The sequence below is a fragment of the Nomascus leucogenys genome, chromosome 3, assembly GCF_006542625.1.
Source record: "Nomascus leucogenys isolate Asia chromosome 3, Asia_NLE_v1, whole genome shotgun sequence".
Lineage (NCBI taxonomy): Eukaryota > Metazoa > Chordata > Mammalia > Primates > Hylobatidae > Nomascus > Nomascus leucogenys.
Genome location: NC_044383.1, coordinates 36399012 through 36413652, shown reverse-complemented (window position 1 = coordinate 36413652; position 14641 = coordinate 36399012). Strand labels below are relative to the sequence as shown.

Sequence of the window (14641 nt, the reverse complement as noted above, 5' to 3'; positions counted from 1 at the left end):
CTGTCTCAAAAAAAAAAAAAAAAAAGAAATGTGATTATGTAGAGAATGACTAGTAAAGAATTCTTAGTTTTTTTTAATTGAGCTGAGAGCAAATAAAACACAAATGAGTTTTTTTAATGGAACTGATGTTTGCTTTTAGGTTGAAACTTCCTAGCTCACCAAATACAACACAACCCCAATGGGAGAGATTGAGGTTGGATATGTCTTCCAAAGAAGGCCACTTTCTAAAAAGGATAGTGTTTCCACTGCAACAGTTTCAGTCCCCTGGATAGAATCTTCTGCTCATACAAGGACCTTCCTTCACACAGGTATAAAAATGAACAGAATATTGCTGGGCATGGTGGTGTGTGCCTGTAGTCCCAGCTACTCAGGGGACTAAGGGAGGATCACTTGAGCCCAGAAGTGGCTATTCACGGGTGTGATCACAGAACCTGAACTAGCCACCGAATAACCACTGAACTCCTGTCTCCAGCCTGGGTAACATATCGAGACCCCCATCTGTAAAAAAAAAAAAAAAAAAGAATGAAAGAAAGGAGGGAAGGAAGGAAATAAGTAATATTGAACTGCATCAGAGGAATAACCTCTGCTTCTCTCATGCTTAGTATGCTAACTTGCTTTTCTTGGTTCTCAAATGATGCAATCTGACAGAGCTGCAGCTTCCTGGTTGAGGGTTATTTTTTCATGCCTATATTTAAGATGCTTAATTTTGTGATTCATTCTTTATAATTAGATATAATGTTTAGAATATATCCATGTATATTCACATTCACATTTTTCCCTTGAGGGCTATTATTTTCCCCTCTGAGCTGATCTCAACTGCAACCTTTTTTTTTTTTTTTTTTTTTTTTAAGACAAGGTCTCACTCTGTCACCCAGGCTGGAGTGCAGTGGCATGATCTTGGCTCACTGCAGCCTCCACCTGCTGGGCCCAAGTGATTCTTCCACCTCAGCCTCCCAGGTAGCTGGCACCACAGGCACACACCACCACGCCCAGCTATTTTGTGTGTATGTGTGTGTGTGTGTGTATTTTTAGTAGAGACAGGGTTTCACCTTGTTGCCCAGGTTGGTCTCGAACTCCTGAGCTCAAGTGATCTGCCTGCCTCAGCCTCTCAAAGTGCTGGGTTTACAGGTGTGAGCCACAGTGCCTAGCCTCAACTGCAACCTTAAATTTGCAATTGCCATGAGTCAAGAGAGCCCCAGCTGTGTCCATGTGGAAAACTGACAAACTGACATTTTCCCCAAGGTTGGTGTGTGTGTATCTGTATGTGTGTGTGTATATATATATATGTATATATATATATATGCCCTGGACCGTTGAAAAACATGGGTTTGAACTCCACAGGTCCACTTACAAGCAGATTTTCTTCCATCTCTGCCACTCCTGACATAGCAAGACCAACCAACCCCTCCTCTTCCTCCTCAACCTACTCAATGTGACGATGATAAGGATGAAGGCCTTTATGATGATCCACTTCCACTTAATGAATAGTAAATTTATTTTTCCCTTCCTTAGGATTTTCTTAACACTTTCTTTTCTCTAACTTACTCTATTATAAGAATACTATATGAAATACATGTAACATACAAAGCATGTATTAATTGACTTTATGTTATCCATAGGGCTATTAGCAGTTAAGTTTTGGGGAAGCCAAAAGTTATATGTGGATTTTTGACTGCATGGGGGTTGGCGCCTCTAACCCCAGCACTGTTCGAGGGTCAATTGCGTACCTTGTTAGCTTGAATTACAGCTCTTTTCTAGCCCACTGGCCCTACTTTTTTGGTTTCTTTGCCCCTTGGGCTCATGATTTTTAGACAGCCTGTTTCTTTTCTCTTTTGCCCACAGAACGGTTCAATTGAATTAAGCATTCCTCAATACCAAGGCATTGAAAATAAAAACAACCTATTTCTGAGAATAAAAGAGGAGAGCTAGGATGACACCAGTGGCCCCAGCTACTCACCCTAATCCCGATTCTAGGATAGAACACTCAGGTTCTGGGCACTGGATGCTGATGATAAAGGATTAGATATTAATGATCAACTTGAACCAAGACTTGGTCATTGCTTAACTTCAATTTTTCTTTTTTTTTTTCTATGGTGAAAATCAAGAGGCTGGGCCTTGAAGCATGTCAGCAAGCATGATGTCCTCTACACCATACCCTCTGGCCTGGGGTTCAGCGGTCTTCACCATTCCCATTCCCTGAACCCCTCAAAATCAGGAATACAGGTAGGAACAAAAAGTGGGCAGCCCATATAGCAGGCAAAGCTAATGGAACTAGCCCACCAGGAAGGGGGACGGAGAGGAAAACTCTTTACACGTTTCTGTTTTTCTATCTTCCCTTTTCAATTTTTTTTTTTTTTTTTTTTTTTTTTTTTTTTGAGACAGAGTCTTTACCCAGGCTGGAGTGCAGTGGCACGATCTTGGCTCACTGCAACCTCCACCTCCTGGGTTCAAGCGACTCTCCTGCCTCAGCCTCTCAAGTGGCTGGGATTACAGGTGTGTGCCACCACACCCAGCTAATTTTTGTATTTTTAGTAGAAATGGGGTTTCACCATGTTGGTCAGGCTGGTCTCGAACTCCTGACCTCAGATGATCCACCTGCCTCAGCCTCCCAAAGTGCTGGGATTACAGTTGTGAGCCACTGTGCCCAGCCTCTTTCCACTATTTAATGCATGTCTACCTCTTCAGTCCTTTCTACAATTCAGTGATTAATGATTGTGTGCTCAGTGCAGTTCTCAGCATTTTGGTCCTCTTCCTGTTTTTCAAAATGTCCCTCTTGCCCCCGCCACTCCCTTTTCTTGGCATCACCCAGTTTCCCATATGTAACTTTAAGAGTCTCTCCATGCTTCATTTTCAAGGACCTGGTTCCTTTCTTCACAGTGAGTAATACAAGCTGGTCCTTGGGGGCTGAGGAGCGAGGGACAAGTAGTTCTGAAGAGCATCTCAGAAGCTAACATGGCAAAAGAGGAGTGTGTGGGTAGGTAAGAGAGTAAAGACAACTGGCTGGGCGTGGTGGCTCACGCTTGTAATCCCAGCACTTTGGGAGGCTGAGGCGGGCGGATCACGAGGTCAGGAGATCGAGACCACGGTGAAACCCCGTCTCTACTAAAAATACAAAAAGAAATTAGCCGGGCATGGTGGCAGGCGCCTGTAGTCCCAGCTACTCGGAGAGGATGAGGCAGGAGAATGGCGTGAACCCGGGAGGCGGAGCTTGCAGTGAGCCGAGGCGCCACTGCACTCCATCCAGCCTGGGCGACAGAGCAAGACTCCGTCTCAAAAAAAAAAGACAACTGTAGAGTGTTAATTTCTATTCAGGATTTAAACAACACCTTTGTCATCAAAGTAGCTATGTCAGCATCAATAACCTGCTGATTATAAAATTTATCCTTGGCAGAGAGAAAGAGAATTAACCTTTAATGACTAATTGCCATCTGCCAGCACTGTGTAAAGCTAGTGATTCTCAGTATTTTAATCGTCAAGGGTTCCTCTGAGATTCTTGTAGAAGCTATGAAATCTCTCCCCTAGAAAAATGCAAATGTACACAAAATTTTACATAGAATTACAGGGGCAAACCATTGTCCTGAAGCATAACCACAGACCTTAGATTAAAATCCTCTGTGTGAAGTCCTTGTTATTGAGATGTATACCATTCTCCCCACCTTACAGATGAGGGGACAGGAGATTCAGGGACATATCCAAAGTCTCATACCTAATAAATTGCAGCCATAGGCTGGGCACAGTGGCTCACGCCTGTAATCCCAGCACTTTGGGAGGCTGAGGTGGGCGTATCACTTGAGTCCAGGAGTTCAAGACCAGCCTGGCCAAGATGGCAAAACCCCGTCTCTACAAAAAATACAAAAATTAGCTGGGTGTGGTGGCACACACCTGTAGCCCCAGCCACTTGGGAGGCTGAGGTGGGAGGATCACCAGAGCCTGGGAGATGGAGGCTGCAGTGAGCCAAGATCGCACCGCTACACTCCAGCCTGGGTGACAGAGTAAGATGCTGTCTCAAAAAATAAAAAATAGCTGCTATAGACTGAATGTTTGTATTTCCACAAATTAACTTTGAAACCTAATCTCCAATGTGATGATATTAGGAGGTAGGGTCTTTGGGAGGAGGGGTCTTTGGGAGCGTCTTTGGCAGGGCCCTCATGAACAGGATTAGTGCTTCTCTAAAAGAGGCCCCAGAGAGATCCCTCGTCCCTTCCACCATGTGAGGTTACAGTGAAGACGGCTGTGAACCAGGGAGTGCACCCTCAGCAGACACCCAATCTGCTGGCGCCATGCTCTTTGACTCCCCAGACTGCAGAACTGTAAGAAGCACATTTTTTATGTTGAGAAGCCACCGAGTCTATGGTGTTCTGTTAAAGCAGCCCAAGCCCACTAAGATAGCAGCAGGAACATTTCAACCTGAGCTGTCTAAACACACCTTCCTGCCGCAAATGAAAATCTCATCTAGGTTTTCCTGTTATTGTAACCATCACTCCTTATTTTTAAATGAAGAAATTAAAATTATGTGAGAAACTGAAATCTATGTGAAGCATTCTAGACTCAGCCATGGGAAATTAGGAAGCTCAGGATCCCGGAGGCTCCAAATCATACTTCTTATCAGCCAAAAGCCCCGCTCCTCCTGAACCCACCCATCCAGCTAAAAACAAGCCAAAGAAGAGCCTTTCTAGAGGCTTCACTTTCCTCAGAACAAGAGAAAAACTCTCTCTTCAACATCAACAGTCAAAATGTGAACTAATAGACCAGTCAAAGCCTCTGGATATGAAACAAAACAATTTTAATTTCAGAATATTACAAGAATATAAAAGAAAGACAATGCATAGGATCATTTCTTTACAATTACATACATATAGTCAAATAAGAATGAAAACTTTAAATAAAACAGTTAAGAAACCTTGTTTCTCTTGTTGAGCAAGCTCAGGGATAGGACAAAGGCAACCCCTACTCTGCAGAAAGAACCCTGGGGTGAGGGAATATTTCCCCCAACAGGTTCTATCTGTCCCCAGACATGGCCAGGGGAGGGCTCCATGGCTCTTTAGCACAGGCTGTGGCCTCACACACTCCAGTCTCCATGGTAACGCAAGCACTCAGGCTATTATGTCCCACACCTCCTCGCTGGCCTGCTTCTGTCAACTACACTGGTAGAAGATCTCGGCATTAGCTGTCTAGAGAAGCTAAATTCCTACAGTGAGTTTTAGTTGAGTTAATCACCACTGGTGTAAAAAGCTTGTGCATCTTAGGAACCCAAATCTTCCCCAATTCTAGACAATCCCACAAAATGCTAGTATGTAGGTTTAGATCTAGATCCTGTCTTCCATTTGAAGGCTTCAGGGCAAAGGAGGGCAGAGATAAGGCTCTCTCTTGGGGAAAGGAGTTCTACACAAAAATGACCTCAGAATGGGGGCCATTAGCCTCAAGCATCTGTGTGAGGCCTTGTAGGAAAGGAGACAGAGTCTAGAGACATCTATTCCTAAAAATCACCCGGTTGCATGGCCAGTCACTGTGGGGCACGTTCCCAATGACCACAGGTTCTCCTAGAAGGCAGTATTTTCAACTGCATGCTAACACAGGCTCCTGTGAGGGAAGCTGAACAGAGACGTTCCTACTCAGGAGGAGAGAATGGCTCTGTTCTGACACTCTAGGATCGACTGCTTCCTTACAGGTCAACAGAACAGATACCTCCAGAGCACCCAGGTGTCACTGCAGTCAACAGCCCTCCACTAGCCCATTTCCCAAGGATGTTCCCTTGTCCTTCCTGAATGACTCTGGAAGGACATTCTGGGTAAAGAGCTTTCCTTTGTGGAGGATCAACTGTAGTTTTGGTTACGATTCGTTACCTGCTCTTTTTTTACGGTTCGTTACCTGCTCCTATTTTGGCACTGAGGTACAGTCAGTATCTCCTGATGCTCTTTCACTGCTGCAGCAGGGTTTTTCACACCAGAATCATTGGTCCCAATGCAAAAGTCTATCACTATAAAAGATGAGAAACTCTAACGCCTATGGTTCTCACTAATTCAGTCAGTGGGGTTCACACAGTACAGTCTGGACCAGGAAGGTGGCCTACAGTTTAATATGTGTATCCCTCTGGCACAAACACAAGGCCCCAAATTGACACCACATCAAAGCCCATCACAGGTGACCCAAGAAAGAAATGAAGTTGTAAAAGCCACAAGAAGAGGCACTTCCAAAGAGATTGTTCCAACATGAAAAACAAACACAATGAAATAGATTCAAAAAAAGCTTATAGATTAAAAAACTCAGTTAAATACTGGCTCAAAAACAATACCTGCCCACCAAATCAGAAGGGAGACAGCAGCCTTCTGTGGCAAATGATAAAAGGGGTTTTCTCTGTGTTTTCCATAAGATTCCACAGGATTAAATAGTTACATATTACAAGGTAGAAGGTTATGCTGCTTACTCCTCAAATTTGGATTCTAAGTCAATCACAGCTTCTATTAAGAAAAATGACCTATAAAACCCCTAAAGCAAGGGAAAACATATTCAATAAATAAACAAAACACACATAAACTACCCCAGGAGACCAGCTATATAAAGGCATGTGCATGTGATAAATATCTCTCTCATGATCCTCACCCCAGAACACAACCCTTGCTTATGATTCCATTCACCCAAAGAGCGTCTACATCCGTCTAAATCTCAGCTACTTCCCTTAAATAGAATCAAAAACTAACACGATGACAGGAGCTATCAGGTCACCACTCTGCTCCGTCTACCTGATGCCAGCCCTGTTTAACAGACCATAGCACCACTTCAGGATGAAGCACGTCTAAACAAATAAAGGAAAGAAGGAAGAGTTAAGTAAGAATACCATTTCAATTTGGTGATACCAAAAGGGTTTTCTGTTTGAATTAGCTGATATCTGGTGTAAGGGATTTCATTTTCTTAATAAGAAAAAAAAAAGTCAAATATTTAATAGAAACCTACGCAAACGAATTTGCTAATCTGTGTTTTTAAAAATGACATAAAACTGCTCTAGAGAAAGGGGCTTCGAAGCAGTTTTGTTTTCCTGACCATCTATTGCTCACACTGTATTAAGCTGGAAGACCAAATTTTACATTTTTCTCCACTATTGCTGTTACAGCAGCAAAAGCAGCAGAAAGGCTGGCAGAGAGGGCTGAGCTGGGCACAAGGCCAAACTCTGCTCCCCCAGAGTCATCTTTCATTTCAGCAATGGCGCAGCACATTCAACAATTTAGAAATAGGTCAGCAAACCACATTTTGTGGGGCAACTGCTTCCCCATAGTGACCTGACTCGGCTCCAACCCACAGGGTGAGAAGGGTTGTACAGCTCCACAGAGCCAGGCACAAACCTGAGCATTCTCCCCTGCCACATGCTGCTCTCTGGGCAGACACCAGTTCATACTAGGTCAAAGCCATGCCACTGCTCCATCCAACACAAGTGAACACACCAAATCCAAAAGCCAGAAGCTCTGGCCCCATCTCCAAATTACCACCTGTGTCCCTTCTGACAAGGAGAGGGTGGCACAGTAACACTCCTTGAACATTGGTAACAAGCCACAGCTGCTTCCAAATAAGAACATTCTCTCCTTTAAATCCCGTCAGCCCTGCAGAGGCTGCTGCTTGCTTCTTTTTTCTGATTCTAACTTCCTCTCAGGAGACGGTCTAGCCTGCACCCTCAGAGGGTGCAATGTAATCCCACCCATAAAGAGTCATCTTGGGACATAAAGGCAGCCAGCCCCCTCCTAGGCACACTCCAGAGCTTCCCCCACATACAAATATTTTAGCAAACTTCCATTACGCTGTGACTTTCCTTGAGTCACAGTGATTTGGTTCAGAAGTATTACGTTGGCACCAGAGATGTTTTAGTCAAGAGGAAATTGAATGAAGGTAACAAGTTCAGCAAAACACAATTATTTTCACATCACTGAGGAAAGGGAAAGAGAGAGAGAAGGACAAGGGAGGGAGAAATGGAAGGAAGGAAAAGAGTTTAATAATTAAGATTTGTTAAAATACTGTATCATTCTGAATTCTCCTTTTTCAATACTGCAGGTCAAATATTCTGATGTCAGACCCAAGAAATAATCAAAAATGTCCAGAAAAGCTATAAGTTCTTTGGACACAAATTAGGTATTGAGGAATACAGCCTCATAAGATAAAGAGTTTTCCCAAAGCTCAAAGTGAGAAAGAGGGAAAGGCATCTTGCTTAGAGCCCATCCAAAAACATGGCTTTTAAAACAAAGACATAAACAAACAAAAACAACCAAATACCCAACACTATCAAAACAGAGAAAAACCCAAAATATCCATTAAAAACAACATCAATCCACTGGGACAGTGCTTTTTAAAAACTTACTGGCAGTTGAGCACACATTTCATATTTTTTTCAAAAGTGGAATCTGCCTAAACACATTGAACGAGCCCTGAAGCCCACCTTACTATGCTGTATAAGCTGGCTGGATAGTTAGTGGTTTCCCCATAATATTAAAAAGGAGAGACAGAGCCTAAGCACTCTCTCAGAAGGCACAGCTTGCAAACATCATCCAGTGAGTGGGATTAGAGGTATCAGTCGGGTCACGGTATTAGTTGGCTTTGACAATTCAAAATGCAGCAAGCAAGCTGCAAGTCCAAGCTTTGCTATGGGCAGGAATAACACCTGGCCCACTAAAGAGAAAATTCTGCATGGACCATAGGAGACAACTCTGGATCCTTCAGAGAAATCCTAGGTTGAAGGAAAAACAAGAGCGTTAGACATGTTCTTAAATATTTCTTTTTGCAAACATCCCACTCAAAAGCTACAGGGTCTACACTTAATATTTTCTCCAAACTGAGGGCTAATGAGTTTAATTAAGAATTTGTGACTCTACCAAATAAACATCTGCCTGATATAATGTTGTTCATTAAATCATCTTAATGGCTATAACAGCTAACAGTAAGTGCATATTTTGTGCTGTTCTAAGTTATTTATGTACATTATTTATCCTCACAATAACCGGTATATGAGGTACTACTCCTACCATTTTACAGAGGAAGAATCCGCAGCCTACACAGTTCATTTGCCTGAGGACTAATATATAAGCTATTAAGCAGCAAAACTGGGAATGGGACCCAAGCCCAACTGAATGCAGAACTCATGCTCCTACCACCACAGCCCCTCTCAACACTCAATGTTTACTAAAAGCCGACTCAGCACAAGGCACTGTCATTTTTCGGAGGAAGAGAAGTAAAGGACACAGAAATACACTAAGTCTGACCTTTGTCTTCTAGAAGAGAAACTAGTTACAGATAAGACAACACATGTAAAGTAAATACAGTAAATCATACTAGGTGTCAATATTTTTGTAGCATTAATAAGTTCAAAGGAAAAAGTATTATATCTGGCTGTGTTAGCCAGAGAAAGTTTCAAAGAGGAGGTGAGACTTAGGCTAGACTTTGAAGAATGGGTAAGATTTTGACTACTGAAAATAATGGCCATTAATAAGTAGGTGCTAAATCGGTGGTTCTCATGTGGAGATGACTTTGCCTCCTCACCCACCATGGGACATTTCACGATGCCTAGAAGCACTTTTACTTATCACAACTGGGGGAAGGATGCTCCCAGTATCTATGGGGTAGAGGCCAGGAAGGCTGCTCATCATGCAATGCACATGGCAGCTCCTACAACAAAGCATTATCTGAACCAACATGTCAGTAGTGTGCCAAGGTTGAGAAATCCTGTACTAAATAAAAGTCTTTTTGGATTATGTTATTGATCATAGTAATAAAATTACATTATCTTCTTCAAAGAATATGTTACTTTTATTATAAACATCACTATCAAAAAATCTGAGGTTGTGTATTCATTGTTGTATAAAAGAAATACATGGCAGGCACCTGGATCTGTGGGCTTGGAGACTGCCAATGTCTGAAGAGAGTTTAGACCTGGAGTTGCCAGGCTGGAAGTAGTTATCATACAGAGAGCAGAGCTAAGCAGTGGAAGGAGACTCCAAGCTGCAAAGAGGCAGGAGAAGCAAGTGCAGAAATGAGCAGAAGTTAAGAGCAGAACTTAAGATAGAGCATTGAAAAAAATAAAGAAGTAGTGGAATAGGCAAACAACAGTAAGCCACTGCAGATAAGGAAAAGAATTAAAGAGGAAGAAGAACGAGAATAATGTAGCATCATAACACCAGGAAGGCATTTCCAGATAGAGGAAGTGACCAGGAGAGAGTAAAGTGAAAATGGCATTGCCCGATCCAATTGAGGGTCATTCATTATCTCGACTTCTCTGAACTACTAACATTTTTCAGAATCTAATTAGAACTACATATTCTCTCCCCCAGAAAAATACACGTAAGTACCTACATAAAAGATTGCATCAACAATACCGGGAACTTTATTAGACCATTTAGGAAGTCCACAGATGACAAGGTCGAGAATCCCTGCTCTAAAGCTTATTGGTGAAATATTAAACTGGTTTTTAAAAAATGTCTTTCTTTCTTTCCAAGGTAGAGCTATCAATACAGAAAGATATTATTTCCAGATGTCTTTCAAAAATGAAAGCAACAAAAGTTGTAACTGATACAAAACAATGTAGCCTTCAAAAATAACTTATGCTTGGTTTTGATTCATGGACATACAGAAATATTTAGACAAAAAACTCAAACACCCATCTTGTCTCAATTAGACAGCCCAGCCTAGAAGACAGAAGCAATGAGGAAAGAAAAGAGAGTTTAGATAATTCATTCATGGATAAGTAAGAAGAATACACTGAAATCTAATTTTCCAGAAAAGAATTTATCCATAAGGATTAGGCTTTTGATCTCTTTTATTGCTGATGTCTCAAATAGTAATTATGCTCATATCCCAGTGAAAAAACGATCATGTCAAACCAGACTCACTTCAGCTGCCACATGAGCCTTATATAACAAGACGAGGTTTCAGCCCATTTTCTTTTTTTTTTTTTTTTTTGAGACGGAGTCTCGCTCTGTCGCCCAGGCTGGAGCGCAGTGGCACAGTCTCGGCTCATTGCAAGCTCCGCCTCCCGGGTTCATGCCATTCTCCCGCCTCAGCCTCTCCAAGTAGCTGGGACTACAGGCGCCCGCCACCACGCCCGGATAATTTTTTTTTTTTGTATTTTTAGTAGAGACGGGGTTTCACCATGGTCTTGATCTCCTGACCTCATGATCCGCCCGCCTCGGCCTCCCAAAGTGCTGGGATTACAAGCGTGAGCCACCGCGCCCGGCCTCAGCCCATTTTCTACAGTAACAACTATAACCACTTGTTAATGATTTAACAATGACAATGTGCTGCCAAAACATTATTTCAATTGAGCCTCATAATAAATTAATAAATCTGTGAAGTAGATGTAACTTTTATCCTCATTTTCAGAGGATAAAACTTGAATTCATAGAGAATGGGTAGTTTTCCTGGGTCAGAGGAATGATAACTCCCATCAGGACTAACCACAAATCTCACGGCCTTTCCATTGACCCACTTGGCTCCTTCAGAGGAAGGCACAGCAGGCTTTTACCAGAAGAGCCTGCGACAATCAGCAGTCCCAGCATTAAATAGTCCTCTTTGTCCTAAATAGCCCCCAAAATATGCTGTATGATATGACTTCCAGGATCCTTAGGCACGAACTGTTGATCTAGAAAGCTTCACTAATTAGGGCTGGCCTACACAGAAAAGGAACCTAACTATTCCATAAGCATACTCCCAGCACTGTTGAACTTGGTTCCACAAATTCATTTACACTTGTTTTTAATTTGCTTCGCAAGTATTCCTAAGGTATTTTCCCCCATGTGTCCTGTCTGTCCAAGAACACAGGGATCATGTGAGTCTGTGTTCACCGCTCTACCCTTAGCACCCAAGACAATGCTGAGTAAATGGTTCAATAACCATCTGGTGAATGAACTCAAGGGCAAGGACCTGGCCTTGTAATTTTTATGTCACTTCTGACTACAAATGTACTATCCTGGGAATTCAAACAAATGCTACTGACTAGTTGCAGAAACGAATTACATTTAGTAAGAACAGAAAGTAAGTACAATTAGTACCTTTTTTCCCCTCTTTTTTCCTTTCAGACCACTTCAATCTTGTTGGTGTCATCATGACAGCTGGAGAGCCAGAAAATAACTGTAATAAGAAAATTGTACAGTGGTTTCAATGTTCTAATAGCATTCCTATAGACAGACTTTACTAACAAATGAATTATTTGTTCAATTTCAATGTGAAGAGTTTTTCTGAGACTGATGTATTTATATCTCATTAATCTTAACTGATTTACTGCTGGCTTAATGAAGTAGGCATGCCTAGGATATCTTGAGGCACCACCCCACAGGTAATATAGAGCCTAGGAGGCCTGGCTCAAATGTCACCTGTGGAATCTTCCAGTAAGAACTAACTGCTTCCTCCACCACTTGTTTAAGGAGCTACTGTACTGTCTGCTTGTGACTAATGAACTACTCATCTGCTTGTGACTAGTGATATCATTCTTGAATTCAAAATGTGTTTGTTGAATGAGTCAATGAAAACCAACAGAAAGAAGGTAGCATAAATGAAAGGATTGAGAAAAAGCCATTTGAATGGCCCAAAGAAACACAGTAGAACAGACGACAGTACATCAATTTTCCTCTTTTCTACAAATATATACACACAGACAGACAGTCCAAAGAACAGTGTCTTACTAAGTTCCTATTTTCTTTGCTGGTCCCCTTCAATTCACCAATGGCCACAGATTCTGGAGTAGGGTTCTTCTTTTTCTTTTCTGACACCATCTGATTTCCCAGGACCTTTCGCTGATTTAAGAACAGAAAACATTTGATTTATAAACACCTACTGTATCTATAGTGGAGCTACGCTAGCCTTCAAAACTGTAATGTCCTTGGGTTAAAAAAATCTCAGCATTCTGATAATCCTGTATGGACCCTCTCAGGCCATCTTATACAAGAGAGGCCAAACCATGTTACCAGAAAAACCCAAAATCATTACTTTTGTTTAAGTGATCACTTTTTCTCCACATTTAAAAGGGCTGAAAGGTTAGAAGCAACTTTATAGTTGATTTAAACAAGCCAATATAGGTCAATTACAGTGTGCCTCTGAGACCAGTTACACGCAATATAGAAACACCAGTTACTCATCATATAATTTTTTCCCCAAAGACATGCTGTCTCTGGCAAGTATTTAAAAAGTCTCTCCTCCCTATTCACCACTGAGGGATAGTTAGGCTGGCTCTTCTCTAAGGCACTTCTTCCTCCGTCATTTACTCACACAGGACTGGAACATTTGAAGACATTCTATAAGAGTTCCTAATATAGCCACAAGAAGACAGAGGCCTTCTTAAGGGGGTCACATGACTATACTGACATTCAGAGCAAGACTAAAAGCCCTTGTGTCTCTGAACAGCTTAGAAGATGATGTAATTTATGTAACTGCCAACAGTGACAATTCTACCATCTTTGGAGAAATCTTCCTTTTTTTCCCTTAGAGAATAAATTTGAATTCTAAAAAAAGAACATATCAAAACTAGAACATTAAACCCTACATTATAAATATCAGCAGCAATATTCCGAACATTCTGATTTAATAAATAATTTACATGAGAAGAGTTCTGGAGGAAAAAACTCTAGCCAAAAAAGGATTGAGACAGGCTAGATGGTCAATTATACCTTGATAAGGCTGAGGGAAAACACAGAAATAATATTTTAGGCCGGGAGCAGTGGCTCACACCTGTAATCTCAGCACTTTGGGAGGCTGAGGGAGGTGAATCGCTTGAGGCCAGGAGTTTCTGACCAGCCTGGCCAACATGGTGAATTACTGTCTCTACTAAAAATACAAAAATTAAGTGGGCGTGGTGGTGCATGCCTGTAATCCCAGCTACTTGGGAGGCCAAGGCATAAGAATCACTTGAACCCAGGAAGCGGAAGTTGCAGTGAGCTGAGATCATGCCATTGCACTCTAGCCTGTGCAACACAGTGAGACTCTGTCTCACAAAAAAAAAAAAAAAAAAAAAAGACTAATACATAGAGAAACATTTATCTGACTATAACTTTTCTGATTATCAATCATCTCTATGACAGGGAAGTCAGAGGGAATGACAGATTCTCCCAAATAAGAAGAAAACAACGACAGTAAACTAAGGATGTTCATTTCACTAGCCCTGTCTAAGCAGGTAAATGCACTTTTAGGATTCTAGCTAAGGGATTTTTTTTTTAACAATGATAAAATAAACATAAAATTTACTATTTTAACCATTTTTAAGTATACAGTTCAGTGGTATTAAGTATATTAATAGTGTTGTGCAACCATCACCATCATCCATCTTCAGAACTTTCTCATCCTCCCAAACAGAAATACTGTACCCATTAAATAATATCTCCCCATTCTCCTCATACTGTTAGCTCCCCTGACAACCAACCACCTTCTCTACTTTGTCTCTATGAACTTGACTCACAGGTACCTCAGTGGAATCATACAGTATTTTTCCTTTCATGACTGGATTATTTCTCTTAGCATAATATCTTCAAGATTCATGCATGTTGTAGGATATGTCAGAATTTCCTTCCTTTTTAAGGACAAATAATGTTCCATTATCTGTATATCCAAGTTTTGTTATCCATTCATCGGTCAATAGACAGTTGGGTTGCTTCTGCCTTTTGGCTTTTGTGAATAATGCTGC

At 41.6% G+C, this 14641-nt stretch overlaps 1 protein-coding gene across 1 annotated transcript in view; it reads right to left on the bottom strand.

Annotated features, from left to right (window-relative positions):
• Positions 1 to 4760: 4760 nt before the first annotated feature.
• Positions 4761 to 14641, bottom strand: part of ARHGAP19 (Rho GTPase activating protein 19) — a 69401-nt gene continuing 59520 nt past the window's right edge. The window contains exons 10-12 of the mRNA XM_003255276.2: positions 12651 to 12761; positions 12021 to 12099; positions 4761 to 8707 (exon numbers count right to left, since the gene is read on the bottom strand). Of these exons, the coding sequence (XP_003255324.2) occupies positions 8697 to 8707; positions 12021 to 12099; positions 12651 to 12761 (201 nt within the window). The 3' untranslated portion in view covers positions 4761 to 8696. The remainder of the gene's footprint in view (positions 8708 to 12020; positions 12100 to 12650; positions 12762 to 14641) is intronic.